The sequence below is a fragment of the Asparagus officinalis genome, chromosome 3 (genome assembly GCF_001876935.1).
Source record: "Asparagus officinalis chromosome 3, Aspof.V1, whole genome shotgun sequence".
NCBI lineage: Eukaryota > Viridiplantae > Streptophyta > Magnoliopsida > Asparagales > Asparagaceae > Asparagus > Asparagus officinalis.
Genome location: NC_033796.1, coordinates 63,915,477 through 63,930,568, shown reverse-complemented (window position 1 = coordinate 63,930,568; position 15,092 = coordinate 63,915,477). Strand labels below are relative to the sequence as shown.

At 35.7% G+C, this 15,092-nt stretch overlaps 2 protein-coding genes across 2 annotated transcripts in view; one reads left to right on the top strand and one right to left on the bottom strand.

Moving 5' to 3' along the window:
* On the top strand, positions 2,246-4,799 carry LOC109835217 (putative F-box/LRR-repeat protein At5g54820). Its single transcript, XM_020403202.1, has 6 exons — positions 2,246-3,182; positions 3,260-3,415; positions 3,964-4,296; positions 4,378-4,468; positions 4,573-4,641; positions 4,750-4,799. Exons 1-6 carry the CDS (start codon positions 2,247-2,249, stop codon positions 4,797-4,799), a joined length of 1,635 nt encoding a protein of 544 aa, XP_020258791.1. The 5' UTR covers position 2,246.
* Positions 13,042-15,092, bottom strand: part of LOC109834268 (probable galacturonosyltransferase 10) — a 5,238-nt gene continuing 3,187 nt past the window's right edge. Inside the window, exon 2 of the mRNA XM_020402248.1 lies at positions 13,042-14,957. Coding sequence (XP_020257837.1) covers positions 13,512-14,957 — 1,446 coding nt within the window. The 3' untranslated portion in view covers positions 13,042-13,511. The remainder of the gene's footprint in view (positions 14,958-15,092) is intronic.

The following is a 15,092-nucleotide window of genomic DNA, read 5'->3' as shown; positions in this document are numbered from 1 at the left end:
TGCAAATGTCACGTCATCGCGCTGGTCAATTTTGCTTGTTTTCTTCTATATTCAACTATTTATTAAACAATTGACTATTCATTTGAATATTTCAGATTGTTTATACCGTTTTTTTGTATTTGTAGAAACTAATGATATCAATGTCTCCAAATTGGTCTCATTGGGACTAAATCTGAGCCTCATGTCTTATACAATTCGTCATGCAAATGTAAAGCACAATGAACACCCTACACTGTAGGCAATGGCAGAGGGATGGGGGGCTGAGAGTGCCATGACCCACCTAAAGTTTTGCCATGGCAGAGGGATGGAGGGGGGCTGAGGGTGCCATGGCCCTCCTAGATTTTTGCAAAACTTAATGCTTATATGCATAATATGTAGGACTTGGACTAGGTAGTGGGCTGTTATTGAAAGAAAAAAAGACAAAAGCTTTGGGTGTAGGCCTGACTTAGTTTTGGGCTGTTGTCAAATAAGAAAAAGAAGACAGTTATGGTTGTGAGCCTATCACCTGCAGCCTAGTAGGCTAGTAAAGAATGCAAACGAGTCAAGTTGTGCCTAAACCTAATTTTTGTAGTAAGTACACTATCCAAATCTGAAAATAATCTAATTACTCTAACCCATATATTTCACACATTTCACCAATTTGTAGAGGATAGCAACTCATTCCCAATTTTGAATTGCGGCTAGCATTGAACCATCTTTTCTCCAAATTTGCTTCTTTTCAAATTCAAATCCCTCCAACTCCTCATGTAGTTCTTTTAGTTCTCTGAGGCTCCAAGCACCCCGTTGTGTGAATTGCCGTTGCTTATTGATTTTCGGTTTTCCTTTGACAGCATGAAACCCTAATTATTTTTGTTAATTTAGAGTATTTTTCTTATTAATGTAAATTTTCAATGGATTGGTGCTTGTGACATTGATTTGTTATCTAATTAGGAAGCAATGCTAGGGATTTTACTCTCAATTGATCGATGCAAACATGTCATCAAAAACCCTGATTATTCTTGACTTAGACTATCTTTCTTCTTAGTTCAACCCAAATTCCGAACACTAGTTAATTATTATTGTAAGTATTGTGATTGATATGATTTGTTATCTAATTAGGGATTTTTATATTAAATACTAATTTTCCCCTATGAAATTAATTTGACCCTACATTCTAACTTCTAAGAGTTTAGGTTGTTAAATATTGCAACTTTACATTGAAATCCAGATCCTATTTCATTAGTTTAATGGAAACCTCCATTCTAGTTTATAGAAAACTGACAAATAAAAGCTACACATTGTGTACAAGCTCTAATTACTTTTAACTTTTTATTTCAACTGAAAAGTGCATCATAAGTTTTGCTGAGATCAAGGCACATAAATATTTTAAACAACTTCTATTCCAGTTTCTTCTTTTACCTTACTTACATGTATGAAACGTTATTATATATTGTAGTCTTTGGCTACTTTTTCATTTACAATTTTACATACTATGATAGTTTTATATTGCCCACCCACCACCCCACCAATCCCCGCGCCAAAAAAAATTACTAGCTTTGCCATTGCTGAAGGTAATAATAATACCTATAAAACAATGTCAGCCTAATTCAACACACGATCTGACACATGTACTTATTTCTTGAGTAGTTTGAGTAGATTTAATACACCACAACGAGCAACAAAGAGCCTTACACAAATATTTGGGGTTTTACTTATTTTCAACACACGATCTATTATTGAATTACCTTTTGTTTCAAAGTGGATTAATCTTGACAGGATTGAACTACTTTGATGCCTTTGGCCATTTATTTCCTTCAAATGTATAATTAACTTTCAATATAGCCAAGAAACTAAGTATATTTAATACACCACAATGACCAACAAAAAGCCTTACACAAATATTCGGGGTTTTACTCATTTTCTCAACACATGATCTATTGTTGAATTACTTTTTGTTTCAAAGTGGATTAATCTTGACAAGATTGAACTACTTTGATGCCTTTGGTCATTTATTTCCTTCAAATGTATCATTGACTTCCAATATAGCCAAGAAACTGGGAGCCTCTAACTTAATGCGTAAGTATCTGATGCTAGCATGTTTACTTTTCCCCTCAAATTAATAGACAGTATTTTCATTGTTACTGATCAGCACAAAGTATGTGGCTTTCATGAAAACTTTAATTTATTTCATATCTAAATGCTGTTATATGTTTCATATAAGCTGATTAACTGGAGGAAATGAATATGCACATAGACTTACAGATACAATGGAAACAAACCAAGATCTCGGTCGAGCTTTTCACGGTGAAGACAGGCTCACTGCATTGCCTGATGTGCTCCGTGTTCAAATCTTGAGCTTGCTTCCTTGTCGCTATGCTGTCAGAACTGGGGTTCTGTCCAAAAACTGGAAAATTTTATGGAAGCAAAGATTCAACCACACAACAACACTGAAATTTGGACGTAAATACCAGAACCCTGCAAATCAACAAGAACTAGTGAATGAGATCCAAAACTACATGTTAGCACATGAAAACAGAAAGATTGAGACCTTTCACCTCTATTTCCATCCCGATACCTTGAATCCAGAGACAGTTTGCAATTGGATTGAACGAGCCATTGAAAATGGTGTTGAGGAATTATATCTAGACTTCTCCCAGGGGATTGTAAGCTTGAAACCAACAGGCAAACTTAGAACTGGGAGAAAGAAGTTTAAGCTCCCCGAAAGTGTGTTTCAATTCAATAGATCTCTAACCAGTCTGAGCTTAAGTTTTTGCACACTGACAGGTAGGTATCAGTTTGGATACTTTGATTGCCTTGAGCACTTACAACTCCAAGGAATCAATTTAAATGATACCATGTTGGTGAAGGTGCTCTACAACTGCCCAAAACTACAGTCTTTGGAGTTGAGAGAATGCATGTCATTGAAATATGTAGAGGACATAGGTTCTTATTCTCAAATCAAGAAGCTCACAATTGTGCACTGTCCCAATATAGAAGTGATTGATATCCTTGCTCCTCTGCTTCATTCATTCCATTTCTTAGGGAAATTCCCTAGAAAGTTCACTCTGGCTGTTCCTTTCCTATCGGATTGCATCATAATGTCAACTCTAAGGGAGTACGAGCAGATAACAAACAATTGGGAAGTTACACTTTTAAAACATGACAGTTTACAGGTGCTGACAACCTGCAGCTCAAGCCTTCAGGTACGAATAAACTTAGTTGAAAATATGCACTGAAAAGAAAATGATCACAAATGTTACCTGACTTTTGGTTGCTCTAGCTCATACTTGGATCTGGAAAGATAGTGGGGGCAAGCTTGAAGAATCTTCAGGAGCTGCAGCTGTGCATGGAGAATTTGAGAAGTAGTGATCTGTTGAATATATACAAACTCTTTATGAGGTACAAGCTTCAACAGCTAGAGACTCTATTCATAGAGGTATGAATACCAGCATGGGGCTTGTTAATTATCTACTTTAACTTAAAATTGCATCAATTTTACATGCTGATACTTTCAAAAGTTAGGCAAGGAATTATCATGTCGTTATATAACCAGGCAAAATGACCTATTGGGATTCGAACCTTGATAAACTATTTGTTAACTATTCACAAGTGTTCAAAAAATTTGTAAACATTTGATCAATAAACATTCATGTAGTTGGAACTGTTAATGGTCTAGACAATCATCATTATTGCCTTTGGTAAATACATCACTATTGCCACTTTCATGCGACCTTTTCTTGTTCATTAGAATATGAACAATTCCCATTTCCCTTCCAGATAAGCATTTTATCTTGGAACTGCCTCACAAAGTTCTTTATGACTTTTGTGAATCTTCCGCAGCCACAGAATTTTAAACCAGTATTCCGAACAAATAATTTTAAAATAGTAAATTTTTTAATCCACATCCTAAAGTCCTTCACCTTCAAGTACTAAGATCATTTTTATCAATTCTGTTGTACTAAGATCTTTCTGATGAACTTGTAGCTTCCGACATCCTGGTCAGATCCTGATCTGGAGCTCGATATGGTACAAAAGAACCCTCCAGTGCTAAATTTGCGCAATCTGAAGATTATAAAGCTCAACAATTTCAAAGGGCACATAAATGAGCTTTTTCTGTTAGATTTTCTATTGCAGAATGCCGTCAGCCTCGAGCTTATCGTATTGGCATTTGCTCATGAATATGATAGGGCTGGCGGTAATTCCGTTAGACTGTTTAACCAGCTCAGTCAGAACCCAAGGGCATCACCAACTGCTAGGATGAAGCTAACGTACACTTCATTGGATGAGAATAATACACTGAAACCAGCACATTCAAAGGTCATCCAAGGATTTTATACTCGTGAGTCAAGAATGTTTAATGTGTGAAACTGCTTTTGCAGCTTTTCCAATTTTCTGTAGCATCGTTCTTTAAAGATATTTATGTTCTTGGTTTCTGTTGTTATAAAGTTTGCATGTTATCGCTATGCTGTGGTGAGAACTCTTTTGAGAGGTAATGGGTACATCTGTTATCCTTGGTTATATTGTTTCTGACTTCTTATATTCTATTATGCTGATTGTTGTTAATAGCAAAGGTCATGTCTTTTGTTATAACAGGAAAGTCGGAGAAAGACATTAGCAGTGTTCTTTCCAGTAAAACAATTGGACAAAACTTATATTACACCAGTATATAGTGGAGAAGGTTTCATACTGTTTTACTTACAGTATTGTTCAACAATTCATAGATGAAGTTTTTAATTGTTGTGTTTACAATTGTTAAATCATGACATGCAGAACTTGGCCTTTATCCTTTATATCTTGAAATGCATTTTGGAACGGACTAATGTGAAAAACCTATGGGGTTTCATCAAACATCTGATGCTGAATCAGTTAAAGAGCATTGGCACTGAAGATAAATGATCATATTATTTGGAGGGATAAAGTTGAATTTTCTTGGCACAAGAACTTAAAGGTATATTGAATGATCCCTAATAAAAAAATGCATAGGTGTAGGTTGTGTAGCTTGAAGAGATTCAGAAAGAAGATGAGCTTCATATGGACGACCTGCAAAATTTTCAGCGACTCAGCAGGTTTTTTTTTTGTATTTGAAAATGGAATGGGTAGCTTGTGTTTTCTCAGATTCAAAGCCAGTCAGCAAGCATTTTCTAATACAAAAGTGAAAAAAATACCAGGGAGAAACTTCACTTGTCATTTATCAGCATCAGGCAGAACTTATCCTAGGTATAACTGCCAGGGAGTATCGGTCATTTTACATAAAATTATGCTTCTATATTAAGAAAATAATCACAAATTTGTAGTCGTGATAATTAGTTATGATTGTATATTGAAACAGAAACCACAATCTGCATCTGGGCAGCTTGCCATTCATATGCAGTTCATTTAGTTTAGAAGCCACGAGATATTGAGAAATCAGCTTATGCTAAGATAGTTCGTCATGAATCAAGAATGGAAATTTCTGAGACCAACTACAAACAGGTCAGGTATTTTCATAGCAACACCCCTTTTCATTTGATCTTTCTACCTCTTGCCACCTCCCTTTGTCCTTCGACCACCTTGTAAGACTCCCTCTAACCTGCCTAGAAAACTAAACTTAACTCTTCCACCATGATCCCTCTTTCTCTCATTACACAAACCCTAGCATACTATGCCCTTATCTCCTTGAGTCTAGCTCACTGAAATTATTTCTCACTCTTTAATATCCCAAAACATGTAAATGTAATCTTTGACAGTAACAGAAATGGACATCACTTCCCTCTTATCCGGTTATCCCTGTAAGTTATTCTTTCAACTAAACGAGATACTCACCTAGAAATTTCTTCCATGATACAAAATTTACGTTCTTCAACACAACAATTAGAATTATTCCTTATACCATAAAAAGAAAGCAACTTATCTTGAAGCCTCTCAAGTGTATAGACCATCACTTTTGCTTCTGATTGGAAGTTAATAGGTTTACCATGATTAATAGAAATTAAAAATCAGATACAACTGGGAATTCATAAAAAGCTGCCTTCATCACTTAATTCTGCAACAGTAGGAAAATAGAATAACACAATATAAATAAAGATCTAAACAAATTGAAAACTGACAAAATATACAAGAAATCTCTGAGAAAATTTTACCGTCTCAATCACGAGAAAAAAAAATCAGAGAAGACCCTAGAGATTTTTTTGGTTCCCAACCAGTATAGGTGGAGCATCGACGCATATGGACCATCCAGATCAAATCTAGGCAATGAATGTCGTAATCCTATTATTGTGAGCATGGTGTCATTAGAACTTGCAGTTTCTCTTCATGCAAGTAATTTGGAAAGATTAAGTTGCGTTATTCGAATATATGCTGATATATCTTTAAGGAGATCAGTAGCTTAAAGATTTGAGGTAAGTAATTACTATAATTTGGAAAGTTGATAAAATTAGAAGGCAACTGCCTTAATAAGATTTATATTTTTAGTGGAGCTTTTTAACCTCTGAAGGGGTAGAAGCGCCGCCCTCTTCCTCCTTCCCCATTCTACTTTCAGTTCCTCTTTGGTCTCACTCTCATCTTTCTTGGTAATTCTTATTAGTCGTAAGATGATTATTATTGTTAGATCACTAATTACATTTATTTTACTTCTAAATCTATATTAGTTACTGATCAGTTGTTCGGTTTTTACACAATATTTGGGGAAAGATTACTTCTTCATAACAGAGACGGCAATTTTGCATGAAATAGAAAACATTAGCCGGATTGGGAAAATTCTTAAACCCCTCATTACCATGGTTGCTTTCCTATTAAACCTGATTCTCATGAAAAACATTTAAGAACCTGATTTTGAACAAAGTAGATTACTTTTCACTGTTTACTTTGAGAAAATTGAAGTAGAGATAGTTAAAAAAAAACTTCTATTGTCTTATTAAGAATCTAACTTGGACAACTCTGCAACGCGTGTATGGTTGCATGTGTAGAATAGGTTAACGTATATGCCAAGTGGAGGTAGACATTAGAAGCAAATTGGCTTTGGACCTGTATTTCAAAGAACACCGACCCCAATCTATCATTAGTTCATTATTGTGAGCTTTCATTTAGGAAAATTTCTACAAATGCTAGATTTTCTCTTTTAATTACAATTAAAATAATGATATGGTCTATGTCACAATATCTTCTATGAAGATACATAGACACCCATCTGGAATTTCATCTGTTACCTCCTTTTGTTCCCTTTCATCAGATAGTCAAGGGTTCCCAGAGAAATTTGGTAACCGTCTAAAATATTAGATACCAATAGATCAATTTTTCTCTTGAACCCTTCAATTACAGGTACCTTTCAAATTCTTTGATAATTACTTTTCTTTCCTTTTATCTGTTTCTGCCTCTATTTCGTCTAGGTTTATATTTATGTTTTTACCCTTTAGGTTTATTTATATTTTAATAAGATTGTAAATTATTGGGAAGGCAGAGTTGTAGCATGATAGATCGTGTAACTTGTAAGCATAAAAGAAATCTAGTAGTTGAATTGTTTTTCAGAGTTATTGTTTCATTAATTTTATTTGTCTTAGTAATTTCAAATACAAAAACATATAAAAGAAAATAGTTATTCTCTCGCTTATTTTTGTCTTTGTTATTTTTTCTTACTAAGAATTTTTCAATCATTCTCAATCACTGTGGAATGACTCTCAGAATGTTAAAGACTTCTAATTCTTTTTATAAGTCAAATTGATCTGTCTGATACTTAGGCGATAAAGAGAATTACAAAAAGGTGAAGATTTCTCATTCCGTATATTTTTGAAATGTAAGAAGTGAGGAATCACTTTAGATCTGACTCTCCGCCTCCCAGAATTGTGGAATGCATTATGTCAAATAATAAACTATTGTCAAATTTTTATGCTTAATGACATTGATTAGGTTGTTTCATTTTTTACACAGTCATGAGTATCCAAATCTTTATTAGAACAATTCAACTCATGCAATGATAATATTCACTGTATATTTGGGGAAAGACTGAAATATGAATCATCCACTTTTCCTGTAATATTATGTTCTTCAAGTTCGTTCATTCTTTAGGAAGATGATTATAAGGCATTTTGATTGTACATAGTGCTGCATTTAGGACATTTATGTACAAGATTTGACCAAATCCATAATCTTCTTAAGACTACTCATATCGTGGAGTTTCATATAATGTAAAGCACTGCATACTGAAACAGAAATAGCATACTTCATGGTGAATAATTTCATTAAATTTTGTAAACATTACCAGATCACCAAATTCTTAGCACAGATACAGTCAATTGTATTTGGTGAAAATAGTGCTTATTATTATTTTGTTATAAACCTTTATGATGTTGATTATAGTATAATTTCTTTTGAACTTGCAGAACAATAGTAACAATATGGCTCAAGATGGATCAACAGAACGAGCATGTCCGGGAGAAGACATAATAAGCGAGTTACCTGACATGTTGCGCCTTCACATTCTCACTTTGCTTCCCCGCAAAGCCGCGGTAAGAACTGGCGCACTGTCCACTAAGTGGAAGGATCTCTGGAAGGAGCGCTATTTTCACCCGACCGACCTCTCATTTGGACGAGCAACTGAGTCTGAAGAAGAACAAAGAGAATTAGCTCAAGAGATTCAAGCATACATGAAACATAATGGTAATAAAAGAATTGTGACATTTACTCTTAACTTCTATCCAGGTAGAAAGTACGAACAGATTGCTGCTGAATGGATCAAACAAGCTGCAAAAAATGGAGCGGAGGTGTTTCGCCTGGACTTCTCTCAAGCTGGTATGGGTAGTTATTCTCGCAAACAAGTAACGAGGAGGGCAAAAAAATTTGAGCTGAAAGAAAGTATGTTTAGATGCAATAATGCTCTTGACACCTTGAGCTTGAACTACTGCAGACTGCAACGATATTTTAAGTTCAGATACTTCAGTTGCCTAGAGACATTATGCCTCAGTCAAGTCAATGTCAACGATTTTATGCTTGAGAAACTGGTCTCAAACTGTCTGAATCTAGAATCCCTGGAATTGAGCCAATGCTTGTCTCTCAAGAACATTAGAATTCCTGCTACACTAGTCAGGCTCAAGAATCTCACAATAGTTTATTGCTGCTTGGCAAAAGAGATTAATATTTCAGCTCCAGCGCTTCAGACCTTCCATTTTTTTGGAAACTTTCCACATACCTTTCTTATGATCGACCATATGCCTTTGTTAAGCAATGTCATTGTTATGACGCCTACCAGAGATCAATGGGTGAACAGGATATTTTATGCATCAGTAGTCATATGGCTTGACCATGTTCAAGTGTTGACACTGTGCAATGTGGGGCTTTCGGTATGAATTTACTAACCTATTTGTGATATTTCACTTGGAAGTCAATATAAAACTTGATTGATGCTTGTTATGTATTTTCCCTCAGGTTATGTTTCAAATGAAGAATACTCCTACTTGGGTTACCTTGGGAAATCTTAGGGAGCTGCAGCTATTGATGTTCATGTTGATCGATTCTGATCTCAACAATATCTACATATTCTTCACACATTGCCAGTTCCCTCTTCTGGAGAGGCTGTTCATAGAGGTAGGCTGGTTATTAATGTTTTGTCTCAAGTTAATTCAAACAAGATATGGCATAAACATTTTTAATCTTCTCTATCTGCCCATTTCAAGACTAAATCCTGAAGAGAATTATAAAACATTCTTGAAATATTCTCATGACTTATGCATTCTCTGATGACTGATGAGTCCGTCATTCATAAACTATTCAAATCGCACGGTGCCTATTGTTCATTGATTTACGAAAATTTTCATGTACTTGTAGAATGTAGACTACTTTGAGCATTTCACCATTTACTGTTTCCTATTTCTATAATCAATGGTGCTTTTGGGGTTTTTCGGAATACTTTTCCATGTCAGGCAATATATGAGGTATTAGCCAACTTTATACTTCTCTTTAGCTTATAAACTACTTCTCTTAGTGGAAGGGATAGAATCATCCACCTTCCAATGGTTCTTTTCCAATTGAAGTTGACGAAGATAATCTGCAAAAAATTCAATTTCAACTACATAAAGCCAATAACCTACCAGGACTTATCTCAAAGAAAAATAATCCACTAGTTTTGCATATCTAATCCACATCTATTCGTTATTTGCAGCTACCACCTATATGCTTTGACTACTCTATGCCCAGTGATTTGATGAAGTTTGATGACCCACTCATGATCAGCTTCAACAGTCTCAAGGTGATAAAGATGGACAACTTCAAAGGGGTCCCGAAAGAGATGTTGCTGCTCGACTTCCTTTTACAGAGAGCTACTAACCTTGAATGTCTCATCTTGGTATTTCCTCCTGTATTCTACATGACTACCAATGAAATGAAAAAGAAACATATCTTTCATGAAATCATGTCAAAGCCAAAAGCGTCTGCAAGAGCTCAGGTAATTATGTGCTATACTTGCCATGACAACTATGGTTGCAAAGCTGCACATGCTAATAACATCCTGGATTTCAAGCATCTACAAGATGAGATATCCAAAAGTTGAGCTCAATTAATGTTCTAGTTGCATAGGTTCTAAAGAGTACTATGTGTAACATCTGTTTGTTGTGGTGAATGCCCCCTTATGCAAGTCGTAACAGAGAACATTAGTTGTTCTATTTTGGGTCATAATATAAACTTATAATGTTATATTACTCTGTTTAAGTCCATAAGGATGTTATTTTGTTGGATGTCTTTCCTTAGCTCCTTCATCTTTGCTGTGCTAATAGAATGTCATATGAAGACAGAGCTGGAGTTAGTTTCTCGTTTCACAGGCAAGCAGGATATAGGAACTAGTGTTCGTTCCACATAGTTACAAGTAGAGTGTCTAATTAAGTAAATTCAGTGTTTACATGTCAATGATGTGAAATACTATCATTGTTGCTAGTATCTCTGGCTTCTTGCTCTGAAAATTGAAAATTAGAATTGTAAGACGTGAAGGAAATGACTGTCAACCCACTTACAATTATGTTATAATAGATCATGCGGCTTGGTCCAAAAGATGTATGCTGCTCTATTTTATTGTTAGACCTCTCTAACAATTGGAAATTTATTCTATAGAAATAAATGGGGGGAAAACTAGCCAAATACTCTCTGCCATGATTCCATCTCTGCACTTTTGATGGGATGATCAACACCCCGGACACTGCGTATTGGGTGTTGTATCCATGCCGGACACGAATTCAACACGGACACACCATGAACACGTGTGGTTCAAAGTAAAACATGAGTTCCCCCATTACTTATAAACCTGAACGAGTTTCTTTGGTATAAATCAATAAATTTTTGAACCTGAAGACCAGAACCCATAACTTAAAGATTTGAAGGTTACAAATCGTATTTCATGCGATCAAAACTAAACTTTTGTTGTTATAGATACTAAAAGAAACCGTGCGCGCGCGCATTCTTTTTGCAATACTCTGGAGCTAGTTTATATTATGAGGTATCACTTAGTATACACACTATGTGGATAAACTGAAGTTGAAATCACAGAGAATAAGTGAGAGGATGAAAACATGCCAGATAGGATATAATGAAGTTATAATTCAACTATAAGGAATTAAGGATCAAGAGAAATGAAATAAAAGAGTATATAAATTGCAATCTTACGGATCTGTTACAGGAAACATACAACAGGATGCCCTACATCCTACTATCTGTGGGACTGTATACCTAGCACGGCATATGCTTTAGCTCCAGCTATTATCCTACAGAAAAAAGGAAGGAAATTGGAGAAAGAAAAAAAAGGTTGATAATTTTTTCTCCGTACCTTTGAGCACATAAATGAAACCACATCTACTCTATTAGATGCCCTGTTGATATATACCTGAGGATTAAAAATTTTGGTAAGTCATTTAAGGTAGGGATAAAATGGTAATGTCCAAATTAATGGAAAATATTATGAAGTAGGAAAAGAAACCGAGTTCTCCACCAAGAAATAAATTTAATTAATAAGCCAGAGAAAAAAGCAAAACAAAAAATATTTGATAAAATAGCGGGGGAGCATGATATTATGAAACATGCATATATTTGATTCTAGTAAGACTATACATTGAGCTTCAAACATTAATTTCAGAAATTATTACTAAAGGCCAATTTGCAACTGTGCTCATCCTTGCAGTGGCTAGAAATTTTCTTTGGAAGGATGTACTGCTACAGCTCTAGAGGTCCAAACAGGTTGTTAAGGATCATATATGATATTTACCATATTTGTAGTCATTTACTATCACATATATAATATAAGCAAAGAAATGGTTCAATAAGGTAAATGCATTACTGTGTCCAACAACAGATACGACTATGGATTAGATAGAATCCATGTATGACTTTAGTCACTAATGTAAGACCAAAATAATTTTAGTCGTTCTATCGACACAATTATCCAAATATTGGTATCCATGTGTGACTTATTTTTTATTTATATCTATATACTTGATCAACACCACTGACCCCCGACCCCCCCCCCCCCCCCCAAACCCCAAAAATAAATAAATAAATAAGGCATATCCATATTTGTCTGTGTCTCCCACCATATATGAATATCTAATTTCTATACCCTTATCTGTTTGGAGATTGACGCGAATATATCGGCGGATAACCGATATCTATTAGCACCCTAGTGCAATAAAAGCAATAGAAGAATTAACTATCACATGAAAGTTGAATTAAAAACTACTACTGAAAGCCTTGGAAACAAATTCAAACTTTATTTGTGTCTCAATGAACTTGATGTTGATCATTACCTTTACAATCTGTAAAAAACTCATCACAGACTTCTAGGGCACATACCTGATGGCGTGAGCTCACATTTATTAATGATCTTTTGGCAAGTTTAATGATATTTGGTGTTGACTTGGAAGCCCATAAGAGTTTGCCAACTGAAGTTGCACGGCAATTGCACAACAGTTGCGCCATACCTAAAAGAAATGTAATGTGAAGGAACACTCATAATTTCTTTCACATGTTCAAGGGGAGGGAAAGGCCTCAAGGAGCATTGCTCATTTGCTCCAAAACAAGGAGCATTGCTCATCAATTAACTGCAACACGTGCATAAAGATGAAAAATGCTGCTTCAAATTTCTCAGTTTCAATGCAGGCTATGAAATTCGACTTACAGAATAAATACCTACAGAAACATTCATCCAATCTCCTTTCTTTAACCATACAAGCAATTCTGAACATCATCTTGAGCCTAATTAAGCATGTTAATAAATAATTTAAAAAAAAAAGACCGCATGAGCAGTTTAAACAAAAAGCTCAGCATTTAATTTTACAATCGACGAAAGAATATGAAGTCCTTAGGGCCTCAAAAATTTTCTCGGCTTTGCCACTAAAGACTGATAATGTCACCACCTTTTCCATCAGAAGCTAATACATCTGTAATCTGAATCATTTGATGTTTACCGTCATTCCTATTAACCTTAACGATACCTTTGCTTCTATAAGACGATAGCCAAAGAATAACAGAACACAACGTTAAATTTCCTAATGCTTCTACTATAACAATCTCAGCGATCAATCAAGCTAATGGACAAAGCACCTCTGCAATAATGGGTGTGAGTAGTCCACGTACTTATCCCACAAAATCTTATACTTCTCCATCCCAATCTTGAGCCAAGGCTTCATGTTACCATTATAATGCAACACGGCACCTTCCTTAATTGCAGATTGCTCTACCTCCTTGTAACCCAATCCCAACACATGCCACTTAGCATCCAGCCTCTCTACCATTCCATAAAAGGCCAGCAATCCGGGAGGCAATGTTCCAAGCTTCCATAGTGTGTGATCCACATTCCTCTCCTGCCAATAATGATAATTTCCCGTCACATTCTTCTTCTTCCATTCCCTCAGATCAATCACATTCATCCCGAATGCCCACCCACAGTCATCGGGATCAAAATGGGCTTTAATCAAAGGATGAGAAAAGTTCAAGTACTTATGGAACCTGTGAAATGTCTCCATGCATGTCTCAACTGCTCCTATAACATTACCATTAAGATTGATCGAGAACAGCTCTGATAAATCTTTCTGAACTACAACGTCATCATCAAGAAACACCACCTTGTGCAGCGCAGGGAACACTTCTGGCATGTAGAACCTTAGGTGGTTTAACATTGACAAATACTTTGGGTTCCGGAACTTTATTGGAGTTTTACTATTTCCTTTGCCCGAGAAGTAGAAGCTCTGAGTATCAGATTCTTTAAGCTGCTTTAAAATGGGAACATAGGACGCATTAAGCCAAGTAAAATCTTCAAACTTCTGGACCTCAATGGTGGCATCTTGGAACTTGTTCATACTGAACCAGGCCCTCATTGGTGTGTAATTCACCTCATCAGTAACCACATGGAAAACAAGAAGATCTGGGTGCTTTGAATTAGTTACTGTGGAATTGACTACAACTGATGCAGCAAGAATGTTGTCAGAGAAGATACAGTAGTGATAGAGGTTATTGTTTCTAAGCTTCTCCGAAGAAGTTCTTGCTTCTACGGCTCTTCTATAACGATGCAGGTTCTTAAACCATTCCATCGTCAGTTTGATACCAAGGCAGTATAGGCTTTTTGGAAGTTCTTCAGCAGCTATTTGCCCAAATTTTGAGCTTTTATCTGTTTCTAATTTAGACTTCTCCTCAAGAGTTTGAAGTTGGCCTTTCATCTTTGTGATTGTAATTGCACCATCATAGTGGAGCTGCTGGGCTTGATAAAGCAGAAGAGCCATGCCTCGGATTGTTGCTTCTGATTCTTCTACGGATAATGGATATCCTCGGGTTGCAGCAGTGGCAAGGAGAGACTGGCAGTTTCTGACCTGTCCACCAAGTTCTCGTGCAAACTCAAGGTTGTTGTTTTCTTTGGATATTACTAGATAAGTCTTTGCAAGAGAAATCTGATCAAGGAGCTGCCTAGTGACCGATAGAGGGTTTAACAGTTCATCTGTAACATTCAAATCTCCTGGAAAACTGGAGGTGAAAGAATTCTGCAAAAGACAAGTTTGTTTTTGTTATGGTAAGAGGTTATGGTATTATTTATTCTATATTTATATAAACAAGGTAACAGAATCAGAGAATAAGAACAGAAAATTCACCAAGCAGAGAAAAGAAAAAAATTGGAC